The sequence below is a fragment of the Elgaria multicarinata genome, chromosome 3 (assembly GCF_023053635.1).
Source record: "Elgaria multicarinata webbii isolate HBS135686 ecotype San Diego chromosome 3, rElgMul1.1.pri, whole genome shotgun sequence".
Taxonomy (NCBI): domain Eukaryota; kingdom Metazoa; phylum Chordata; class Lepidosauria; order Squamata; family Anguidae; genus Elgaria; species Elgaria multicarinata.
In genome coordinates, this window is record NC_086173.1 from 24,885,780 (window position 1) to 24,907,863 (window position 22,084).

The following is a 22,084-nucleotide window of genomic DNA, read 5'->3' on the forward strand; positions in this document are numbered from 1 at the left end:
CTTGAGGTTTCAGGAAAGCCGCTTACCCCATCTAGCACAATTTCTTGTTTGTTTCCAAGTGCAGTCACCCAAATGCCTCTGGGAAGCTCTGGAGCAGGATATGAGGGCAACAGCACCCTCTGTAGGTCTTCTGATGTCCAGATATACTGCCTCTAAATAGGGAGGCTTTATTTAGCAATTGTGTCTGACTGGAGGAGCTTCCACTGGTGTAGTAAGGAGGTGCTTTAGGGAAGGGGAGCCTGGGGAAGGAGAGGTGCAGCAAGCTAGGTGGGATTTTTAGGGCCAATATCTTTTCGACAGGGGTCCAATGTGCCTCTCTTGGCACCCATCGGGCTCCCTTGCCCTCTTAGTTTTTACTTTATTTCTTAAGTTTGTTTTTTAAAAAACTAGGGGGCTGCCATGCTGCTAAGTGAAGTGTTACCCTCCAGTGGCATCATTACTTGGGTTCAAAAGGGTGGTTTGCTTTTTGGAGCTCAGACCTCAACCCTGCCTTGTGTCTTAGATCCTTGAGCGAGTTCCTTCTCTCTCAATCTCAACAGTTTGACTTCTAGGAAACAAGCGTTTTGTGACCGGCCAGGCCCACCATGGCAGCCATTTTGTGAACAGGTGAGGCGCTCTCCATGGCAGCCATTTTGTGGGAGGGCCCACAGCACCCCCAAATTCCAAATATGCCCAACAACCCCCCAAAGAAGGAGACCCTCGTTTAGAGACCCCAGCCACTCCTGTCCTCTGTGCATAGAAAATTAAGACGTGAGGAAGGGAAGGTCAAGCTTTACTCCCTGACATGCTAGTTGTGTGTGCACAGGGACATTTTTAGACGGGGATGTAGTTAAATAAATGACTCGTTACTTGCAGCCGAAAGTCGCACAGCTTATGAATGCCTTGAACACTCAATTCTGCCTAAGGGCCTTTGGCTCATGGAACAGGGGGCGGGGGTGTACAGTTGTAGATTTGTATGTCCACACTAATCACATGAAGGGACCCATGCATAAAAGATGACACTGCCTTCCAAAAATCCGGTTTATTGCAACCCCCAGCCACGACAGAAGTAGTCAGTGCTGGTCTGCCCACAACGAAAAGCATCGGGAGGGCATCAGGGGAACCACGGACCGGCAGGACTGCCATGACCTCCAGAGGGACTGTCCCAGCCCCTGGCACTCAGGGCTACAAGCCTCCGCAAGCCTTGCCTCTGCTGCAGGCACAGCACCACCCTCTTCAAGTCTTGATTCCGGTTTGAAATAACAACCCATCTCCACCTCAACGACCATCGGGGGGGCTCTCTTGCAGCTCCTGCAAGTTCCCCCCCACCCCAGCCCCACCAATTCATGAGCGGAGGAAATGAAGCTGCCTCCGTCGCCGGCAGGAAGATGGAGACAAAGCTGTTTGGGAATCTTCCGTGGCTCAGAGTCCTCATCGGTCTCATCGGGGCACCTCACTTGCCCCCAGCCATGATTTTGAGGTATTGAAGGGCATTGTGGGCAGCAGCAGCACGGGCAGCGTGGCGGGAAGTGGCTGAGCCGTGGCACACCGTGGTCGGCTGGGTAGAGAGCTCCACCAGGCACTGGTACAGGCCGCTCAAGCTCATCTCATCTGTGGGAAGGGAAAAGACGCTGCATCACCCAAGCAGGAAGGAGACCACAAAGTTTCTAGGCACCGTCTGCAATGGCTGGAGAGCGCAGGGTGGGAATCAGCCATTTTATATGAAAGAGATGGATTGCCTCTTCGGATGGAAGAAGTCGATTTTAATTCAAATTCAGTTTTTTTCAAGTAGAAAGGAAGCAAGAGAAAAGCAAAACGTACACCTATTCGATTCTTAAGTGGGAGCGGGGGACTGGTCCTTGGTGCTTCACAGGCGGGCACAAATTATGGTGTCACTGTCCCTTTACCTTGTCGTTCCCACAGGGCAAGTGACCTTATACGGCTGCTGGAGTCAGCTGTAAGTCATCCAGCACTGGGCAAGTAATGAGGACGAATACAGCTGTCAGATTGTAACGCAGTCTTCCAGTTCCCTTTAAATGCGGGAAGAGACCCTCTCTCAGCACATGGTCATAACCAAGATAATAGTTGGGTAGAGAAGCCCCGTGATCAGAGGCAGTATGCTAGACTATGAACCGCCCAGAGAGCTTCGGCTATTGGGCAGTATAAAAATGCAATAAATAACAACAACAACAACAACAACAACAACAACAACAACTATGGAAGGAAACAACATTTTGCTTTCTTTGGTAATCCGTCCCCCACACACGCCCAGATTCTGGCTGGCTACTCCTGGAGGATGGTGCTGGTGCAACAGCATGGCTAAGCATGAACAGCATGAACATGGCTAAGCATGAACAGCAAAGCACCATAGTTCACATTTTGTCTTAGCTGTCTTTCCCCAACCCGGTGCCCTCTAGGCACCCTATTTCTTCGATTCTAAGACGCACTTTTTTTCCCATATAAACATCTCTAAAAATGGGGTGCGTCTTGGAATCGTGGGTGTGTCTTAGAGTTTTTTTTCTGTTGGTGGTACTGAAATTAGTGTGCGCCTTACAATTGATGAAATACGGTATGTTGGATTGCATTCTGGCTGGGGAATATGGGAATTGCAGTCCGATACATCTGCAGGGTACCAGGTTGAGGGAGGCAAGCCAGTCCTTTTTATTGACAGACAGCCCTGACCCTATGCCCTGGTCATCTGCACTACATGAATGGCAATGCTGGTTTATCCCACCAGCTCGCTGTCGGGGAGGGGTGCACAACCCTTTTGGCCCTGAGCTCTGCATTGAGTGCCCGCTTGTGGGGCACATGGGTGTACGGTTTCTCCACTGCTGGAAGCAGGATGAAAAGCCTTTTACTACTCGGAAGGAAGCAGGATGGATTCAACAGCAGCACTTTCAAACAGCATCCCAGATACCAAGCCTGTCCACTAAAAAGTACGCATGATCAGCGTATCTAGTTTATAAGCAGGACGAATCACTCAGCAGTTCCTCCCTAGGCCTCACCCCCTCTCCCTAAAAGAGAAAAGCTCTTACATCCAACCAGCTATTGATCGGAGGCAAGAGCGTTTCCCTGCCACAAAGGCGGGGGGGACAAGAGTAGGCAGAGCTCCGCTGGCTTCCCAGACCACATGGGAACAGCCAAAGTCTGTGGGCTGTGTTGGAAGGGACTCCTGACATAATGCAGACGAAGGGTGTGAACAGCTAAAAAAATGCCACATCCATGCTAAATACTGTTCCTATAAAACGCTAAGCTAGACGGCCCAGAGGTCTGACTGCGCAGTGCTTACATTCTTGGGAATAGGAGAGGGACTGTAGCGCCACACGGAGAGGAGGGTCGTAGACCCAGGCGCTGGGAAGGAAGTTGCAATATCTTGCCCAGCAAAACAATATGGAAAATTCAGATTGACAGATAGCATTCTCTAGGAAGGGCCGTTACTTGGAAGTACCTTCCTTAGTGCCGATACGTAAGGGGGCTATCCCTGGCGCCCTGTCTCCAACTGTTTGCATGGGCCATTTTAAACTGGCCTGGTCATGTCTGTTTTCGGCCACCCAGCCATGCAATTTGAAACTGGAAAATACAAATTCATATACATGGGCCAACAGATGCATAGTAACAGGAAGGAGTTTCAAAAAGGACAGGAGTGAAGGGTATTTTTTTTGCCCCTCTCAGACAAAAGAATTCCCACCACCCCTGTATGGGGAGCCACTCCTCCAAATCTGTGCCTCCTCCCTTACCAATATCGAGGTAGCTGATGTCAAAGCTCTGCTCTTCAGAGAGCTCCTGCAAGAGGCTGCAAAAGCAGGCGTTGAGCACCGCCAGGGGGTGGCTTTTGAGGTGCAGAATCTTCTCTCCCACTGAGTTGCGCAGGGAATCCCAGGTGCAGCCGGCCCCCCGGCCCTTCACCCCGTCCAGTTTGTTTCCTGCAATCTGAAGAGTGGGAAAGTACAGCTGAAGACGGAAGATCTAACCCTTCTCCCACTGAGCTTGGCAAGGCAACTGCCCCCTCTGCTCAAGAATCCCCATCTTCCTATCCTCCATGCAGTTACATCTTCTCAAATTACCCCCATTTTGTTGAATCCCCTCCCAACCCAGCACCGATCGTGCATTTAGCAAGTGAGGGTAGCAGAGCTCAGTGGTAGAACACAGCTTTGCATGCAGAAGGTCCCAGGTTTAATCTCGGGCTTCTCCAGGTAGGGATGGAAAGGACCCCCATCTTAAACCCTGGAGAGATGCTGCCAGTGAGTGTAAGCAACACTGAACTAGGTGGACCAATGGTCTGACCTTGTATGAGGCGATGTCCTACATTCCTAATCTGTGTGTGCGATTCTCTGCTGTACGTGGCAATTGGTGCTCTGTGGCAAAGGGATTACCCAAGATAAGTTTTAATAAGAGCGCTCACTCCCGGCCATCTCCCTGCATCCGCACTCTCTTCCCATCTCACTCACCCACAGAGTTTATCACCGGGCAGCTGCTCTGTCCAGGCAGGGGGCTGACTCCTTGGGGAGGAGCTGAGAAAGATGGAACGGTCTCTGCCGGGCTTCGTTAAACATTGCTCTAAAGAGCAGCAAGTGAGCATAGCCCACCTCCAGCGTCCGCCTGCTCAGGGTCTCACACAGTAGGGAGAAAGAGCGGCTGGTCTTCGAACACCGGCAGATCGCTCCTGGTGGCATTCAAGGCCCCCCTGCAGGTGTCTCACCACACCAAGGTGTGAGGCATGGTTTCGGGGGGAACCCACACAGCGACGGGGAGAAATGCAATATTTCCTTTTGAGTTTGACTCTTTAAATCCATGCATCCTGGGAATCGTAGGTTTGTAGGCAGCATCTCTGATTCCAGTAGGTTCTGGCGGATGCAACTCGAGGCGGCTCAACAACACCCATGAAAAGGTTGCATAGATCTAAAAAGCGGCACAGCTCAGGGCTTTTTAAAGCTGCCTGGTGTACAGACCTGCCCTGGGCACTTATGTGCTGCTCTGGGGAGGAGCTTTTCTCTTTTCTTTTTTGGCTCACTGTAGCAACCAGATGAAGCTTCAGAGGTACGGCTGAAAGATGAAGCTTAGAGAGAGCTGATAGCAAGTAGCGAGGGAAGAACCTGGACTGCTGACCTCATTATTATTATTATTATTATTATTATTATTATTATTATTATTAATTTATATAGCACCATCAATGTACATGGTGCTGTACAGAGTAAAACAGTAAATAGCAAGACCCTGCCGCATAGGCTTACAATCTAATAAAACCATAATAAAACAATAAGGAGGGGAAGAGAAAGCAAACAGGCACAGGGTAGGGTAAACAGGCACTGGGTAGGGTAAAACTAACAGTATAAAGTCAGAGCAAAATCAAGTTTTAAAAGCTTTAGGAAAAAGAAAGGTTTTTAGCTGAGCTTTAAAAGCTGCGATTGAACTTGTAGTTCTCAAATGTTCTGGAAGAGCGTTCCAGGGGTAAGGGGCAGCGGAAGAAAATGGACGAAGCCGAGCAAGGGAAGTAGAGACCCTTGGGCAGGTGAGAAACATGGCATCAGAGGAGCGAAGAGCACGAGCGGGGCAATAGTGTGAGATGAGAGAGGAAAGATAGGAAGGAGCTAGACGGTGAAAAGCTTTGTAGGTCAACAGGAGAAGTTTATATTGGATTCTGAAGTGAATTGGAAGCCAATGAAGAGATTTCAGAAGTGGAGTAACATGGTCAGAGCGGCGAGCCAAGAAGATGATCTTAGCAGCAGAGTGGTGAACAGAAACCAACGGAATGATCGGAACACAGAACGCTTGAACAGGACACTTTGGATGGAATGTTTGCATATAAGGTTACTTAATTTGCCTCTCTCCAGAACAGATTTCCCAGTGTGGGTATCTCTTCAGAGTGTGATATGGCCCACCAAAGAGACGCTTTCAGGGCAGCCATACTTGGAGTGGTTTCCCCCCCGCTTTCCCAGCTGCCAATACTCACAACAGAAAACTGGTCCTCCTCCACTTCAGCCTCACTCCCCTCTCGAGGGTCCAGGGGCACGTTATGGATCCGCACCAGCATCTTTGCTGCGGCATTGCGCTTGGCCAGTTTTTTGGAGGTGCCGCTGCCTGGAGGGAGAAGATATTATAGGATGGCAGTTTGGAAGGCAGTCCAGGTATGTGATGTTGCGGGGTGGGTGGGTGGGTGACCGCAAGCGTTAAGGGGGAGGGGCTGTACATGTCTTCCCAATACCCTCTAGCACCTCCTGGCCTTCGACCAAGTTTGCTTGCTGCCTTGGGGCGTGTGCAGCCCCAGCTCCTGTGCGTACTTTCTAATCCATCCATCCTGTCCAACCCAGACAGCTTTTCCTGACACAGAATCTTTGCAACCCTTCTGCTCTTGCAGATTCAGGCAAGCAGTCAGAACCCCCAAAAGACCAACAACCCAGTAGCCTTACTGAGCCCCTGGCAGACAGTCACAAATGGCTGATGGGCCACCAGCTGTGCAGCCTAAAGTATACTCTCCCTGGCCACAGCTTTTGTTACTTTCCCTCTGATTTCCCCCACGTTGCTTGATAGATACCCAGACACCAGGCTTGTAAGAGCATAAGGCTGCTCTAGAGGGAGCCTCCGATACCTGCACAAGAGCCTTGCAAATCCCAAAGCTGCTGTGGGAGGTGCAGGTCAGGACTGCGAGGTGCCTGGCAACAGCAGAGAGTTATGGGACACAAGTGATTAGGCACAGGGAGCCCCAAAGCCGCCACCAGAGTCCTGTGATGCTGTACCTATTTCAATGAACCTTTCGACGCGGCAGGTCATGGTGAATTCCTTGCGATGCGCTGGGCCTGACTCCTGAGTGACTGTGTATTCGGGGAGCCGCCAGCCCTTCTGCACCACCAGCTCCTGGAGAGAGAGAGAGGCAACTTTAGAAAGGCGCTCGCCTCTGAATTCACAGAGGGGATGGCAAATCAGGACTCTACTGTTGCGTGGATGCCTTTAAAGCCGCGGTCAATTTAGACACAGGAGCAAGCCCAACTTAACTCATGAATATTTACTTCTGAATCGACCTACATAGGATTGAACTGTAATTGGGGGGAAATGCATGCTAGGGTAACCTAAGCCTTGCGATGATCACGAAGGGACACTAGAGTTGATCGCCAGAGGTGAATAAAGGCAAGCTGGGAATCCATCTACAAGGTTTATCAGCCGTTGAGGAGGATGTTGCAGAAAGGAGCAGCATTTAACTTGCAGTGTGAGGGTTGAGACAGACAGCTGGTTTTATAAGTCAAGCGTAGAGAACCTGATGCTGTTTGACTACATCAGCCTCAGCCATCAGGGCTGATCGTTAGGGATGATGGGAGTTGTAGTCCAACATCATTTGGAAGGCCACGGGTTCCGCAGCCCTGCTATGTCATATTTGTTTGGAACCCACTGAACACCGAGATGGGGAGCGTGATTGATTTCATTTCCAGAGCTCCAGCAACCATACATTGCTCCTCCCCAAAAGCCAAGACCCAAAGAGCCCCATGCACACATCCAAGCATTTCATATGGCTCCTAGGCCTTCCTCTTCAAAAGCTGCCTTCACTTTGGAGAGAGTTTTGGAGAAGTGGTGATAAGGAATGAAGAGAGATATGGATGGATCCCACCCCGGGCCGGTGCCAGACTATTTTGCGCCCTAAGCAGGGCAAGCTACTTGCACACAAACACACACACACACACACACACAATTGTCAACTTCGATTCAGCTGTTCAAGAAGAGTTTCTGAACTATTATAATTTCCTTTTGTTTATGTTTTTTAAAAAAAACAAAACAGCTAATTTGTATAAAACTGTGGCCCTTAAAGGGCAGTACTGTGCCCCTCTGACGTCTGCGCCCTAGGCGGCTGCCTAGTTGGCCTAATGGTAGCGCCGGCCCTGATCCCACCGCCCCAACCCTGGTTCCTGACTCAATGGCTGCTAATGGCCTACATGAATCAAACGGCTTGTATTCAAAAGTTAGGACTTCGAGAACACTGGGGTGACCCTAAACAGCCCAGCTTAAACAAACAAAAGGGGGAGCCTGAAACAGGGCTGGCAGAACATGGTGCAAATGGGAGGCTGTCTTCATATTCCCAGCTCTGGGTGGGCAAAACAGAAGACGGTGGCCTACATGGCCACTTCTGATGCTGGGAGAGGAGACCCAGCACAGGCTGCGTCCAGCTATGCTGCCACCAGGAAGCCCTCGGTTTTGCAAAGAACCCATCGCCCAAAGAGCTGCCTACCTGCAGGGCCCCAACCGGGTTGCACTCCGACTGCTGCGGTGACACTGGGGACTTCATGTCCATGGGGGAGCTTCTGGGCAAAAGACGACACATTGTAAAGGGTTCTCCCAAATAGTTCTGCTGGCCCAAACGCCCCCACCTTCCCACCCACCATTAGGTACAGGAATGGAAAGGCAGGAGATCTTCCAAGGACCTGGCTGAGAAGGGCCCTCAACAGAGAGAGCCTTGGCCAGGTTTGGCACTCCACCGTAGGACAGCTCTGGACAGGAAGGCGAATGCCAGGCCGAGAGAGGCTGTCTGCTCTGGGGTCCTTATCGACTAGTCCCATGCAGCCACCTGTACTTCCGACCACAAACAAGACCTTCTTTCCTCCTTGTGCTAGACTTCCAGAGGGTTGGACAGCTGCTGAAATACACGGCTGCCCACACCTACCCCACCCCACTCCCAAATTACTGCTTTGGTGCCTAGGAGGAAGCTGCAACAGGAACAAGCACAGGGAACATCCTGCCACACAAACCCGCTTGTGCCCAAGAGCGTGTGAGCAGCTCGAAGCCTCTCTCCCTGGCCGCCCGCTCCTGGCATTTTATCTTCTGCGTCTAGCCCATTACCTGGGAGATACAACTGGCAGGATGGGTACAGGTGAGGCAACTGGCGTGGTTGTGGTGGCAGCGGCGGCGGCGGCAGCCTGAGCCAAGGGCTCTAGAGAGAAAGGAGAGCTTCGAAATACAAGGTGACAATATTAAAGCAAGCTCAATAGCAGAGATGCAGGCAGTGGCATAAGCTTTCTGAAACACGAGAATACCCAAGTTCACCCCAGAATCTGCACATGCCCTTGGTGTTCTTCAAAGACACGCCCTTCACCGGACTTTCCCCTCTGGAGCAGCAATTCTGCCCGCAAAACTGTCCCGGACTCAGCACTGCGTGTAATTCATGCACCTATGTGCTGTACAGCTTCAGGATTTATCCCGCAGCATGTGTCATCATGCAATTCTCAGCTTCCACGTTCTCTTTTAAAAAGAATCGCTTCTGTTCCTCAGCATCAGTGGAAACATGCTTTGAAACATCTGCATGTTGCTTGGTGAAATCTCGGAGGTGGAGGAATGGAGTAAGATTTCCAGTCATCCACAGAGTAAAGCTCTAGTAGTGTGCAGAACGCTCTTTGCCCCTCTACCTGATCAACAAAAGCAGCACATATTCTACAAATTAGGCAAATTTGCACATATTCCTCCTTGATGGGCTTTCGGAAGCAGGCCTTTGGAGAATAATCCAGCCCTCCATCTATGTTAATGTCTTATAATTTTGTTGTGTATTTTTTAATTGTTTATGGTTTTGTTTCCCTCCCCCCCTCCACATGTATATTTTAAACTTTGTAAGGCCGCCTTGAGGCCCAGCATTGGGCAAAAGGCGGGATACAAATAATAATAATAATAATAATAATAATAATAATAATAATAATAATAACAACAACAACAACTGGTTCGCAGGGCAGATGTAGGCATTGCTTAGCACAGAATCTAAGTTAAATTAGTGTGTGTGTACATGTTTTTAAAATGCAGAATATACACAGCTGTGCCTATTTCTAGCACTAGGCTGCTGACATCAAGAGAACCATTGGTCCCTATGATAGCTAAAGTAATAATACTGTAGTGCAGCTACCATTTTGGAGGCTTGCTCAGCCTTGAGAGAAAAAGGGAGGACAGATTAAGCCCCTGGAAGCTCCACAGGGACTCTCACCTTCCAGCGGTCAGCCAAGTATCCCCCCTCCCATAAGCATAGGAGTGGCTTCTATACCTGCCCCATCTACACCGCCACCAACAGAAGGGAAAGGACCTCTTTGTACAAACTACCCACAAACTATTTTTCATAGCCGAGAGAAAAATAGGAGATCAGAGAAGGTGCTGCAGAATAGAAGTAGGCAACCTTTGGGGGGCAGTGGGCATATTTGAAAATCCGAGAAACTTGTGGTCACCACCACAATATGACTGCCATGGAGGCGTGGCAGGGGAAAAGTCACCTGCCCACAAGTCTGAGTACAAGGCAGAGGTGGGGGTCTGAGCCCCAGCACACCAAACAACTCCTTTAAACCCAGAGTTTCCAGAAACCTGTAACACAGCAATCCTGGTTGCCGGTAAGAAAATGTGTCAATTAAAAAAAAAATGCAAGTGGGAGGGATAAAGCACCCCTTTGCAGTCAGAGGATTCCCTGAGCAATTTTTTAAAGTGCACTTGGGGGGTGGGGGCGTTTCCAGCTTTCTGTACAGTCTCTAGCCTGTGTAGCCCTTGTAAGGAAGGGGTTAAGTCATACATGGAATTGCTGTTTTTAAAAAGAAATGTAAAATGTCCTGTCGTTGATTTTAGGTAGAGAGAGATAATCGCCAGCTGCCCGTGGGCGTTGGGCACCTCCTGGCTCCGCTTTGTCCGGGCTGAGTGTCCTTGAGAAATTAACATCCAAGAGAAGTGTGAAATACCTCACCGAGGGGGGAACCGGAGGGTGGGGGGAGAAAGAGTAGTTTAGTTACTATAAAGGGATACAGAATGCTGAGCCTTTTGTTCTGAGCTGGCAGATGTCTTGGCTGGGTAACGTATGTTAGTAGAAACTATGTATTAGTTTGCTGGTATTGGGGTTCAATGTATCTTTATGTATCAAGTTTTTAGTATGCTAATCCTGTATTGCCTTGCCTTTTTCCTGATTAATAAATCGGGCCTAAACCTCTAATTTGAGAGCTGTGTGCGTTATTCCGGGGATCTGTGCAAAATCCAGTGGAAGGCCAACTTGGCCGGGTTCTGTTTCCTTTACATGGTGGCAGCGGTGGGATTCGACACAGATCTGGAGGAATAAAACGCTGGCAAGAGAAGGAGAGCAGGAGGTAGAAATTGAACCCTAAACTAGCAAAGATTGAACCAGCCAGGATGTATCACGATGAAGGGGTGGTATCCCCAGGTGAAGAGGAGTTTTCTCAGAGTCAAGGAGTGGAAGCTCCAGGAGTAGAAATAGTGGGGGGAAACCCTCAGGAAGGAGCAATGGGGGAGTCCAGTTCGTCCACCTTAGGGTGGGGAATGCAGGGGATACCCGGCTTCGAGGGTGGAACCCGGAGACGGTCTGTGGCGCGGCTGTGGAGACCAGAGGAGGAGGTGGAAAGAGCATGGTTCGAGAGTGAGCCCAGGATGTCTCTGCCGACGGTGTTGCTGGCGGGGGACACTCCAGGAGGGCTAGGTCCACGACGGGCAACGATGCCTCGGGAGGCAGGAGGGCTGGGTGAGGACGGCTGGAGGTTGCAGGGCCCACGGCCGCGAGGAGCTCCACCACCCCTGCCCCCTCGCCAGCCAGGTGAAGCTGGCGGAAACAGCCCAGGAGCAGGGGATGGAGGAGAAACCGAGGAGCAGAGAGTCCGCTGAATGTATACGGACTGTATGGAGATGATGGCTCGACATCTGCAGCTGATGGAAAGAGGGGGAAACCCCGGGCCACGAATCAACAGGCGGGCGTTTCCAGTGTTCCAGGAGGGGGACGATGTGGGAGCGTTCCTGGCCCTTTTCGAGGACACGTGTGACGAAATGGGGGTGCCGGTGGCCCAGAGAATGAGTCTGTTGCGGCCCCAAGTTATGGGGACGCTGCGAGAAATTATAGCCACCAACCCGTGGGAGCTGCGCCATAACTATCAGTACTTTAAAAACTTGGCGAAGGAACAGTTTGCCCTGACTGCCGAGCATTGTCGGCAAAAGTTCCGCCGTTTGTCCAAGAACCCAAAAGAGACTTTTGCAGCATTCGCCACCCGGATGATGACGGCTATGGAGGCTTGGATGGATGCGGAAGGAGTGCGAGATCTGAAGGGGGCAAAAAACTTGGTGGCCAAGGAGCAGCTGTACCGGCAATTTCCAGAAAAGTTCGACGCGTGGGTGGGGGAGAAGAACCCCGGGACCGTGATGGAGGCCGCAAAGATGGCAGACCGGCTGCAGGCGTTCGAGCAGAAGGGAGCTGGAGGAGTACCGAAGACTCCGGAGAGGCGTCCCGGGGGAACAACACTGGAGAAGAAACCCGCGTGGCCAGGGAAGGAGCGGCGAGAGAAAAGCGGAGCGACTCCCGTGGGAGCCCCGGCGAGTGGAGGGTGCTTCTATTGCAGGGAGCCCAGGCACATGAAGAGAGAGTGCCCTAAGTTGGCAGCCAAGCCGCCGGCTGGGGGGGGGCCAAACCGCTGGTGGTTCGGGCGGCGGCAGCTCCTGCAGCACCACCTTCTCCGGTGTCTAACTGGAGCGACGACAGTGGGGGCGAGACGGCTGATCTGGAGTATATGCGAGCCGAGTCGGCAGGAGTGACCCAGGCGTCTGCGGAACTGGGGAGCCCCAGCCCGGTGAATGCGGTCTCCATGCGGCTGGTGACTCCGGCTCAGCTTCAATGGAGTCGACGGAAGTTTTGTGAGTGCGTGGTGGTCAATGGGAGGACGGTTCGGGCTCAGAGGGATACCGGAGCGGATCTTAGCTCGGCCCACGTGGGATTGCTCAAACCTGGACAGAGTCTGGCGGGTCGAACCGCAAAGGTGACCCCCTACGGAGCACCTCCTTTTGAGGCCCCGCTGGCTCGAGTGAAGATTGAATATTACGGCTGGAAGGGGGAGCTAATTATCCTCACACATACAGAAGGGCCAGCCTTCCTTCTGGGCAACGACTTATGCTTTAAAGTTACCCAGTTAGCGGTGACTACCCGGGGGAAGGCGGCCCGGCAGGAGAACGGTCCCAGGGAGGAGGGGGACGATTTGACCCCGGGAGAAAGAGGGTTAGAAAGTAGGGAGGGGGAAGAGGAAGCTGCCCTGGAGTTCTTGAAGGAGGTGCAACAGGATCCCTCGTTACAAGCATGCCGTGAGGCGGCGGAGAACCCGGCTAAGGGAAGAGGGAAGGTGGGAAGGGCGGTGTTCGTATGGGAACGGGGAAGACTTTACCGCCGGTTCTCACCTAAAGGAGGAGGAGGGGTGGAACGAAAGCAGTTGGTGGTGCCTAAGTCGGAAAGGGGAAAGGTGTTGGAAACCGCCCATTGAACGGTTGTGGGGAGGACACTTGGGGATACGCCGCACGTTGGAAAGGGTAAGCCAAGATTTTTATTGGCCAGGGGTAGCCCAAGAGGTGAAGGATTTTTGTAACTCCTGCGAAACCTGTCAGCAGGTCGGGTTTCCCCGGGATCACCCCAAAGCCCCGCTGCATCCCTCCCTGATTACGGAAGTGCCCTTTGAAAAAATGGGAGTAGACATTTTGGGCCCCTTCAGTCCGGCAACTTGAGGGGAGAAGAAATATATTCTGACGCTCATGGATTACGCCACTCGGTATGTGGAGGCGGTGCCGCTTTCTGTCATTTCAGCCCCCCAAGTGGCTAAGGCCATGATGTCTATTTTTATGAGGATAGGAGTCCCCAAAACGTTGGTGCACGATCAGGGAGGGAACTTTATGTCATCCCTATTAAAGGAATTGTGGCGGTTGGCGGGGGTGCAGCAGTGCGTAACGGCGGCGTATCACCATGAAGGGAATGGGCTGGTGGAACGTTTTAACCAGACTTTGGGGGAAATGTTGAAGGCTTACGCAACCAAACATACGGCTGACTGGGATCAGGCCCTACCCTACCTTCTCTTTGCCGCCCGGGATGTGAAAAGTGATAGTTTGGGGTTCTCAGCGAATGAGTTGGTTTTTGGAAGGGAGTTACGGGGCCCCTTAAAGCTGTTGCGGGAGGGGTGGGAAGGAAATGACCACCCTGCCCCGGTGTCGGTGATAGAGTATATGCAGAAATTACAGAACTTGCTAAGGGAAGTTGGGGAGGCCGCGCAGGAAAATTTGGAGCAGGCGCAGCAGACTCAGAAGAGGTGGTATGACAGGCAGGCTAGGCAACGGGTGTTTCAGGTGGGGGAGAAGGTTTTAGTGTTGAAGCCTATCAAGCCGGAGAAATTGGCAGTAAAATGGGAAGGACCCTTGGTGGTAGAGAAAAAGCTGAATGAAGTCAATTATTTGTTGCGGGACCTGGAGGGTCAGCGGCGGGCGAAAGTGTTCCACGTGAACATGATGAAGCCGTTCCGGGAGCGAGGAATGCAGGTTAACCAGGTGGGGAGGGAGGAGGCTGGACTGGATGTGTTAGCAAGCTACCGTAAAAGTGAGGGGCTGGAAGAGATTCAGGTCCCAGAGGAACTGAGTGAGTGGCAGAAAAAACAGCTGAGAGGATGTTTGCGGGAATTCAAGGAGTTGTTCTCGGGACTGCCAGGGCGGACGTCGCTTGCTACCCATTCAGTTAACACCGGGAACCATCCTCCTATTCAATCCCCTCCTCACCGGTTAAACGGGAAGCAACTGGAGGTGGTGAATAAGGAAGTTGAGGAAATGCTGGGCATGGGCGTAATTAAAAAAAGCCAGAGCCCATGGTCTTCCCCTCTCGTGGCTAAAAAGGACGGATCCATACGTTTCTGCGTGGACTTTAGAAAGTTGAATAGCGTGACCACGGTGGAAGCTTACCCGATGCCGCGCACGGATGACTTGATTGAGACACTAGGGAAGGCGAAGTTTATTTCTACCTTAGATCTAACCAAGGGATATTGGCAGGTGCCATTGGATAGGGATGCAGCCGAGAAGTCAGCCTTTTCTACCCCTCGGGGGCATTACCAGTTCACGGTTCTGCCCTTCGGGCTTTCGTCAGCTCCGGGTTGCTTTCAAAAACTTATGGACCGGGTTCTGGACGGTCTGGGGGCTTTTTCGTGTGTTTACTTGGATGATGTGGCCGTGTTTAGTGACACGTGGGAACAGCACTTAGAACATTTAAGGCAGGTATTGGGGCGGCTGCGGAAAGCTGGCTTGACCGTGAAAGCTTCCAAGTGCCAGTTCGGGAGAGGGGAAGTGACCTACTTGGGTCATAAAGTGGGGCAGGGAGTGTTGAAGCCTATGGAGGCCAAGGTAGAGGCTATCTGACAATGGCCCGTACCCCAAACCAAGAGGCAAGTTCAGTCTTTTCTCGGATTGGCCGGCTATTACCGAAGGTTTGTCCCTAACTTTAGCCAGCTGGCCACTCCCCTAACGGAGCTGTGCCGAAAAAGGCAGCCGGTTCGGGTGCGCTGGACGGAGGGGTGTCAGAGGGCCTTTGATGGGCTGAAGGATCGACTTAGGCAAGCCCCGGTGCTGCGGGCCCCTGACTTTGATCGCCCCTTCATAGTGCAGACCGATGCTTCCGAGGCAGGGCTGGGGGCAGTCTTGTTGCAGGAAAGGGAGGGGGGGCTGCCGCAGCCCGTAGCCTTTGTTAGTAAGAAACTGTTACCTCGGGAAAGAGTGTTGGCCACAATTGAAAAGGAATGTTTGGCTATAGTGTGGGCGGTGAGCAAGTTGAGACCCTATTTGTGGGGGAGGCCCTTTCAGCTTCAAACGGACCACTCGCCTCTCTGCTGGTTAGCGAGAGTAAAAAACACCAAGCAAAAGCTGCTACGCTGGAGTCTGGCTCTCCAAGACTTTGATTTTACCATTTCCCATATTAAAGGCAAAGAGAATGTGGTGGCGGATGGATTGTCTCGAAGCTTCAGCCGAGGGGAAGAGGGGGTGCTGGGAGGGAATCAGACTGGGGCCCCACTAGGGTGCAAGACGAAAGGGGGGGGGGGTAAAAACCAAGTAATTTTAGCGGAGATGGCCTTTTCTAGAAAGGCCATCTTAAGGGGGAAGGTGTAAGGAAGGGGTTAAGTCATACATGGAATTGCTGTTTTTAAAAAGAAATGTAAAATGTCCTGTCGTTGATTTTAGGTAGAGCGAGATAATCGCCAGCTGCCTGTGGGCATTGGGCACCTCCTGGCTCAAATCCAGTGGAAGGCCAACTTGGCCGGGTTCTGTTTCCTTTACAGCCCTCACCTGTTTTCTTCCAGTGCCGCTGGCTCCAACATGTTTCCTCCTTTCAGAAGCCTGAGTGCCACCTCGGCCGCCTTGTGTTTGGCTGCTTTTTTGCTAGGGCCTTGGCCTGAGAACAGGAAAGGGGGAGAAGCCAATCGTGAGGCGAGGTTGGCGTGGCAACTTGTAAAGGGGGGGGGGGCTGACAGGCTGACATACTGACTTGGCCAAAAACACGTTTTTGTCGGTTTATTTGTTTATATCCTGCCTGCCTGCCATGGTGGAACACAAGGCAACACACTTGGGTTTCCCAGGTGGTCTCCCATCTGGTGGGCGCTGTCCAGACCCAGGCCTGCTTAGCTTCAGCAAAGGGGGCTGCATCATGTGCCTTCAAGACACGCTCAGCAGCTGTCATGCAGTACAATGCGTGACAACACAATTAAGGTCTGACAACACAATTGGGACCTGAAGGTGATCATCAGGTAGGTCCAACATGCACTTATTAAGAGCCAGACCAGTTTGCCACAACCAAGGACCAAGAGCCATCTAGAGCTGTGGGGCCCAATTCAGGATCAGGTAAAACTGCACATCCTTTTGCGCAAGAAGCTTCAACGGCTGCTAAGCCTCACTGATCAAGCTCTGTGCTCAGCCTACAAACCAGCCCCCATCCTTGTCTGCCTCTTCACTTTCTCATTACAGCTCTGCACCCCATCTCCAGCGTAGCTGGCTGAGTTCTCCAGGAGAGCTTCCAAATGCTTGGTGGTGAGAGACCCTGACCCTGTGAGGACTTCTGGTGAGCCCTGGGAGAGGGATCCTGGGGGGGGGGGGGAGAGGGGGGCACCCAACAGCATAGGCATCCCTAGTTCTAAAAGGGAAGTGGGATCAAAGAGGTTATAGTAGTAGATCTAGAAGCCAGGATCTCCTATGCTCTATTCCCAAATCTAGGTGGTAGTGTTAGGACAGATCCAATTCTAGTCCTCTAGATTCAGGAAGCATGCCTTGAAACCGAGACATATGCAAAGTAACAGTGTAGGCTCCTTTAGCTTTTGGGAAGGGTCCAAAAGGGGGGAAACATTAGCAACTTCCCATAGTCCCTGTCTGCCACTGCAGTTCTCAACACATATTTTCTTTAAGGAGGAGAGTCTTAACCCATGAGAAAATCCGTTAGGAGGAAGACAGAGAACATGGTGGTGGTTGGCTGGCTGGGTGTGTCGTCAGTCTGGATGAGCCCCCACCTCAAGTGAGAGGCACGAAGGTGGTAGTGAAAGGATACTGAATTGTGGTTGGGATATTGAATCGTTTCCTGCATTTCTAAGCCTAAATCTTGTTTTATTTGTATTGAATAAAGCTTTGGTTCCCCCTGCCTTTTTTATATATATTACACAGGCAGGATAAATATTTATTCTAAATTAAAAATGTAAAGTGTGGCAAATGTCCCTAGAAAGAGGAGGCTTTCTCTTTCTCTCTCCAGCTACCCATGAAACTGAAGGAAACCAGCCATGCAGCTTCCCCCAACTACAACTCCCATCATCTTCAGCCAACATAGCCCATTGTCAGGTTGGGCCTGCTGGTCTCGCTGCGCTACAGAGGAAGCTCCCAAAATTATCTCCAAAGCACAAAGTTAATGGGAAGCAGGAGTCCCAGTTGAAAAGCACAACTGGGGAATCTCCCCTCCCAAAGCTTCTTCAAATAGGATGACCACATGAAAAGGAGGACAGGGCTCCTGTATCTTTAACAGTTGTATTGAAAAGGGAGTTTCAGCAGGTGTCATTTGTATATATGGGGAACCTGGTGAAATTCCCTCTTCATCACCACAGTTAAAGCTCCAGGTGCCCTGCCCTCTTTTAAAACTGATCACTCTAGTATAGCTCCTGCAGCTTTAACTGCTGTGATGAAGAGGGAATTTCACCAGGTTCTCCATATATACAAATGACACCTGCTGAAATTCCCTTTACTATGCAACTGTTAAAGATACAGGAGCCCTGTCCTCCTTTTCATATGGTCACCCTACTTCAAATGACACGAAAGACCGTGGAAGATAGGGGAGGGGACCTTCGCCCCAGCCAGCCCTGCCAAAAAAAAGAAAAGAAAAAAAGCTTATCTACTGGTTCATTCATTTCCCCCACTTTTTACCGCAACTAACCGGTGCAGCTGATGTCGCCAACAGTGACGCGAAAAGTGAAGTTGGGCTGATGTGCTTGACCCTCAGCTTTCAGTAGGTCGTAGACGGGCGTTTTGCCTATGCGTGTCCCATACTCCTGCAGCAGGCTGATAGGGGTCTTGCCGGGGTTAGACGCCAGCATTTGCTCTATACTGAGGGCAGTGAGTAGACAAAAGTGGATTTTAGAAGTCACCCAATCCTTGGAGAGGGAACCCTTTTCACCAAACACTGTTTCTGTGCCTTCCACAATCCCACCCTCTAAAGCACAGGCTGTGGTTGTTGCTCCCACACCCCACCTCTATCACATTTTCACCATGCTGTATCACTGGAGGGCACAACTTCCACTGTGACTCCATAGTAGATCTACAATAAGCCACGTCTTATGAGTGACATGGGGTTTCTAATTTTGGAGGAAAACTGGACCAGGCCAAAGGTCCATCTAACCCAGGAGTCTGTTTACAAGAGCAGCCAGTCTGATGCTTCTGTCTATTCACATACAAGGCATGAAGGCAATGGAGAGCCAGGGTGGTTAGACAGCTGAACTGGTTATGTTAGGGTGGCCAAAAGGACACCCACCCAGGAGACCCCTTTTCTGGGGGGAAAGAGTATACCAAGCACGCAAGGCTCTGCCACCATACCCCTCCCTTCCCCCTTTTCATTAATAAAGAGTCATCGGAATGCAGCTGGCAAGTTGCTCAAGGTTGCTCTGCACTTTGAAACCCACAGAGCATGTCCCTAATCTGCCTGGTCAAATGTAACAACGTCCTAAACCACAGCTACCGGGGCCTCGGATCACCGGATTCAACTTTCCATTTTTTCCAAACACTCTGGGGCACTTGCTCCTTGTTATCACAAAAAACCGGCCCCAATGGTCAGCAAAGCTAGCTTCGTCCGCCCTTGCGTGGGGGGGCTTATCTGGTACGGTAAGTTACATAAACAGGACATGGTTGTCACAATATTATGCATTGTTAGTTGTTAGAAATAGTTTCATTTATGGAAAATGTGTAACTGCAATCAATAAGGGATGGGAGGAGGGAGAAGCCATGAGCTCATCAGGAGGGGCAGGGAATGTTATAAAAGATGTTGGTTGTGGATGATGGGTCAGAGAATCTTGCCTTCGACCCATCGAGGGTGAGTTATTCTTTCTCTACACATGTAGATCAAAGAAAGTAGTCACTGCATCTGGACTTGTCTGGTTTTCTTGTTCCCTCCCTTCTGGTTGGGGTTTTTACCCTAACAGTTAGATCCAGGTTCTAGTCTCCACTCATCCGTGAAAGTTACTGGGTGACTTGACTCTCAGCCTAACTTATCTCACAGGGTGGTTGTGAGGAGAATCATGTACACTGCCTTGGGCTCTTTGGAGGAAAAGGCAAGATATAAAGGTAACAAATAAATACAGTAAATAAACCATAGCCATTCCCTGACCTTTGTCCCCAGCACATGGTATTCAGAAGTATACTGACTTTATCTCTGTACAGAGAGTATAAGGCCATCCATATAAGATATGTATTCTATGTTTCAGATCAAAATGAGGTGGAGTACAAAGCTCATGTATGATGGAAGAAGCTTCTCAGGTAGGCAATAATCCCATGACCTCCTGAAGTCAGAAACACTTCTGAAGAAAGATGCATAGGATCGTGCTACATATTTGCATTCTAATGTGCTTAGGAGTAATTCTCCCAGTGGGCCTAATTTTGAAATAAATACAGAATTGAAAAAAAGGGGGGGGGAGGGAGTAGTTCATTTATTACCCCATATGTTCGGCTAATTGGGACTAAAACACATTTTTTATACCCAACTAACTAAACTTTTTGCATCCTTTGAGGAGAAAAAACGATACGGTATATCATTTCCAGCTGACTCCCCCACTCCTTGCGTTCTCACGATCAGGAACGTCGCGCCGAATCGCACTCCTCCTCCCACAGGGTGTTTAAACACCTTCTCGTTAAGGGAGGGCGTCTCTTTCAAGCACCCTCCCGTCCAAACACGGATGGCTGACATCCTAACCACGAATACCTAAAGCGTGTTTTCATCTTGACGGCGCGCGCGACGGGGCGACCGAACAGGCTGCCCCCACCCTGCCAGAGTCCCGCCATCTCCATGGCCCAGTCTCCTGCTGCCATGAGCGCGCCACGCTCGGGCATGGCGGCCCTCCCAGGGCTGGCCCACTTGGGCCTCCCTGCTCTCATAGCAACGCACTCCAAACGATGCTCTTTTGAGGTGGGGGTATCCTAGCAACCGCAGCTCCAGGGGGCGGGGCCTTCCCCCTCGTGCCTTAGCAACGGCCCAAGCGGGGCGGGGTTATTCACCTGGGGAAGCTGCCGCAGCTCCTCGCGCTCCCGCAAGGCTCCTCCGCCTCCTCCTCGCTCATTCCCTCCTCCTGCCCCGCCGTCGCCACCACCACAACGCCTGCCGCCCTCCAGCCCGGCTTACAATGGCCGGGAGAAAGGAAGCGACGGCCCCCTGCCGCCGCCGCCGCCTCCAAAGGGCTGCGAGGCGCATCCTGGAAGCTGGAGTCCGCGTGGAGACCTGGGCCGCAAGGCAACGCCGGCAAAGGGACTACATGTCCCATAAGGCTTTCCGGCCGCATGGTGGCATAGACCAGCTTGGCCCATCTCTATGCATCGAAGCCGCATGATTACTCCCAGTGCACGCTGGGAGTAGTAGTCTTCTTGGTGGTTGTTTCTCGCGTCTCCTTTTCTTCTGTCGCCCCCAGATTGTAGAATGGCCTGCCGGAGGAGATTCGTAAAATTAACTCTGTGTGTGATTTTAAGGCAGGCCTATCCAGATCAATGTAAAATCATGAATTTTTAAGATGCATTGATTCCTGTTCTAATGTTGTTCCCCGCCTCGATCCAAAGGGAGAGGCGGGTAAGAAATAGATGATGATGATGGTGATGTAGGGGAAGTTATGTGCTTACACCTGGTACACGCACAAAGGCTAAAGCTTCCTTGGGAAAGGGGTCTGTCTCTCACACACCTTTTTGTTACTCTGTAAAGTGCCCTACGCGTCATTATTATTGACTTCCCAGGCGAGGCTTTTATTGTGCAATCTCCCAGCCTCTTTCAGGGAATTTTACAGGGGGTCCAGGAGACAAGGTCTTCAATTTGTAGCCTTCCCTTGTTTTACTTTTCCATCTTTTACCTAACAAAAGAAAATCTGTTAAGGAGGGAAAAACAGAATAGTCACACAATGCCTCTTGACTGGCAGCAATTTCTGTGTGGAAGCACCCTCAGTCTCTGCATATGCATGTTACTTTCACATTGGCCACTACAAAATTTTCAGGTACAAGATTTGTCACCCAGGCAGTGTAATTCAATACACTAGATAGATCTGTTCTGGCCCCTCACCACCCCACTGATTCCCTCCCTTTTGACGTTCATTCTGTTAAGAGCACACACTACTCCTGTAAGCATCTCCATTTTGCTATTCTATATTGCCCTCCTTTAAGACCCTGACTCACCTTTGTTTTTTCTCTGACCACACAACCACATTTTGTTCCTTCAAGAACCACATTCATGTTGATAATCTCACTGGCCCAGCTGCCTCTTCTGTGTCCTCCTTTGATCTCCGGCTTTGAATGAACTTTGATTTTGATCCATTCCAATCTGGCTTTCCCCTCCGGCATTCAGCTGAAATGGCTCCAAAGGTAACTCTATCCAGGCTTCATCCCTCTTGATAGCTTTGCTGCTTTTGATACTGTTCCAGTGCAATCCAGTACATATCTACTCAGAAATAAGTACAGTTGTTTTCAAAGAGGCTTACTCTCAGGTAGATGCCTTAGGGCACAATCCTATGCATGTTTAGACAGAAAAGAAAGTCCTACAACTTCCAGCATGCCCCCAACCAGCCATGCTGGGAGTTGTATGTGTAAGGAAGGGGTTAAGTGTACAAAGAATTGC

The 22,084-nt window shown here is 50.9% G+C and overlaps 2 protein-coding genes across 4 annotated transcripts in view; one reads left to right on the forward strand and one right to left on the reverse strand.

Moving 5' to 3' along the window:
- Nucleotides 1-1,006: 1,006 nt before the first annotated feature.
- On the reverse strand, nt 1,007-20,728 carry TARBP2 (TARBP2 subunit of RISC loading complex). 2 transcript variants are annotated; one of them, XM_063119629.1, is made up of 9 exons: nt 20,491-20,728; nt 18,164-18,333; nt 16,045-16,150; nt 8,800-8,907; nt 8,192-8,261; nt 6,714-6,831; nt 5,930-6,057; nt 3,717-3,909; nt 1,007-1,590 (listed from the first exon to the last, which is right to left on the reverse strand). In XM_063119629.1, exons 1-9 carry the CDS (start codon nt 20,550-20,552, stop codon nt 1,433-1,435), a joined length of 1,113 nt encoding a protein of 370 aa, XP_062975699.1. In that variant the 5' UTR covers nt 20,553-20,728; the 3' UTR covers nt 1,007-1,432. The 2 variants fall into 2 exon arrangements, with proteins under 2 accessions (XP_062975699.1, XP_062975698.1); XM_063119628.1 differs by having other exon boundaries at nt 8,192-8,264.
- The window catches only part of LOC134394306 (pleckstrin homology domain-containing family A member 3-like), a 33,069-nt gene continuing 29,997 nt past the window's right edge, over nt 19,013-22,084 (forward strand). The window contains exons 1-2 of one of the 2 annotated variants that reach the window (XM_063119630.1): nt 19,013-19,104; nt 19,704-19,755. In XM_063119630.1, coding sequence (XP_062975700.1) covers nt 19,710-19,755 — 46 coding nt within the window. In that variant the 5' untranslated portion in view covers nt 19,013-19,104; nt 19,704-19,709. The remainder of the gene's footprint in view (nt 19,105-19,703; nt 19,756-22,084) is intronic. The other variant, XM_063119631.1, reaches the window with a different exon arrangement.

Coding starts and splice junctions, on each gene's coding strand:
- TARBP2 (XM_063119628.1), bottom strand. CDS start 20,552: ATGAGCGAGGAGGAGGCGGAGGAGCCTTGCGGGAGCGCGAGGAGCTGC. Junction 18,334..20,490: donor AGCTGCGGCAGCTTCCCCAG/GTGAATAACCCC, acceptor CACTGCCCTCAG/TATAGAGCAAATGCTGGCGT. Junction 3,910..5,929: donor AGGAGGACCAGTTTTCTGTT/GTGAGTATTGGC, acceptor CCCACTCTTCAG/ATTGCAGGAAACAAACTGGA.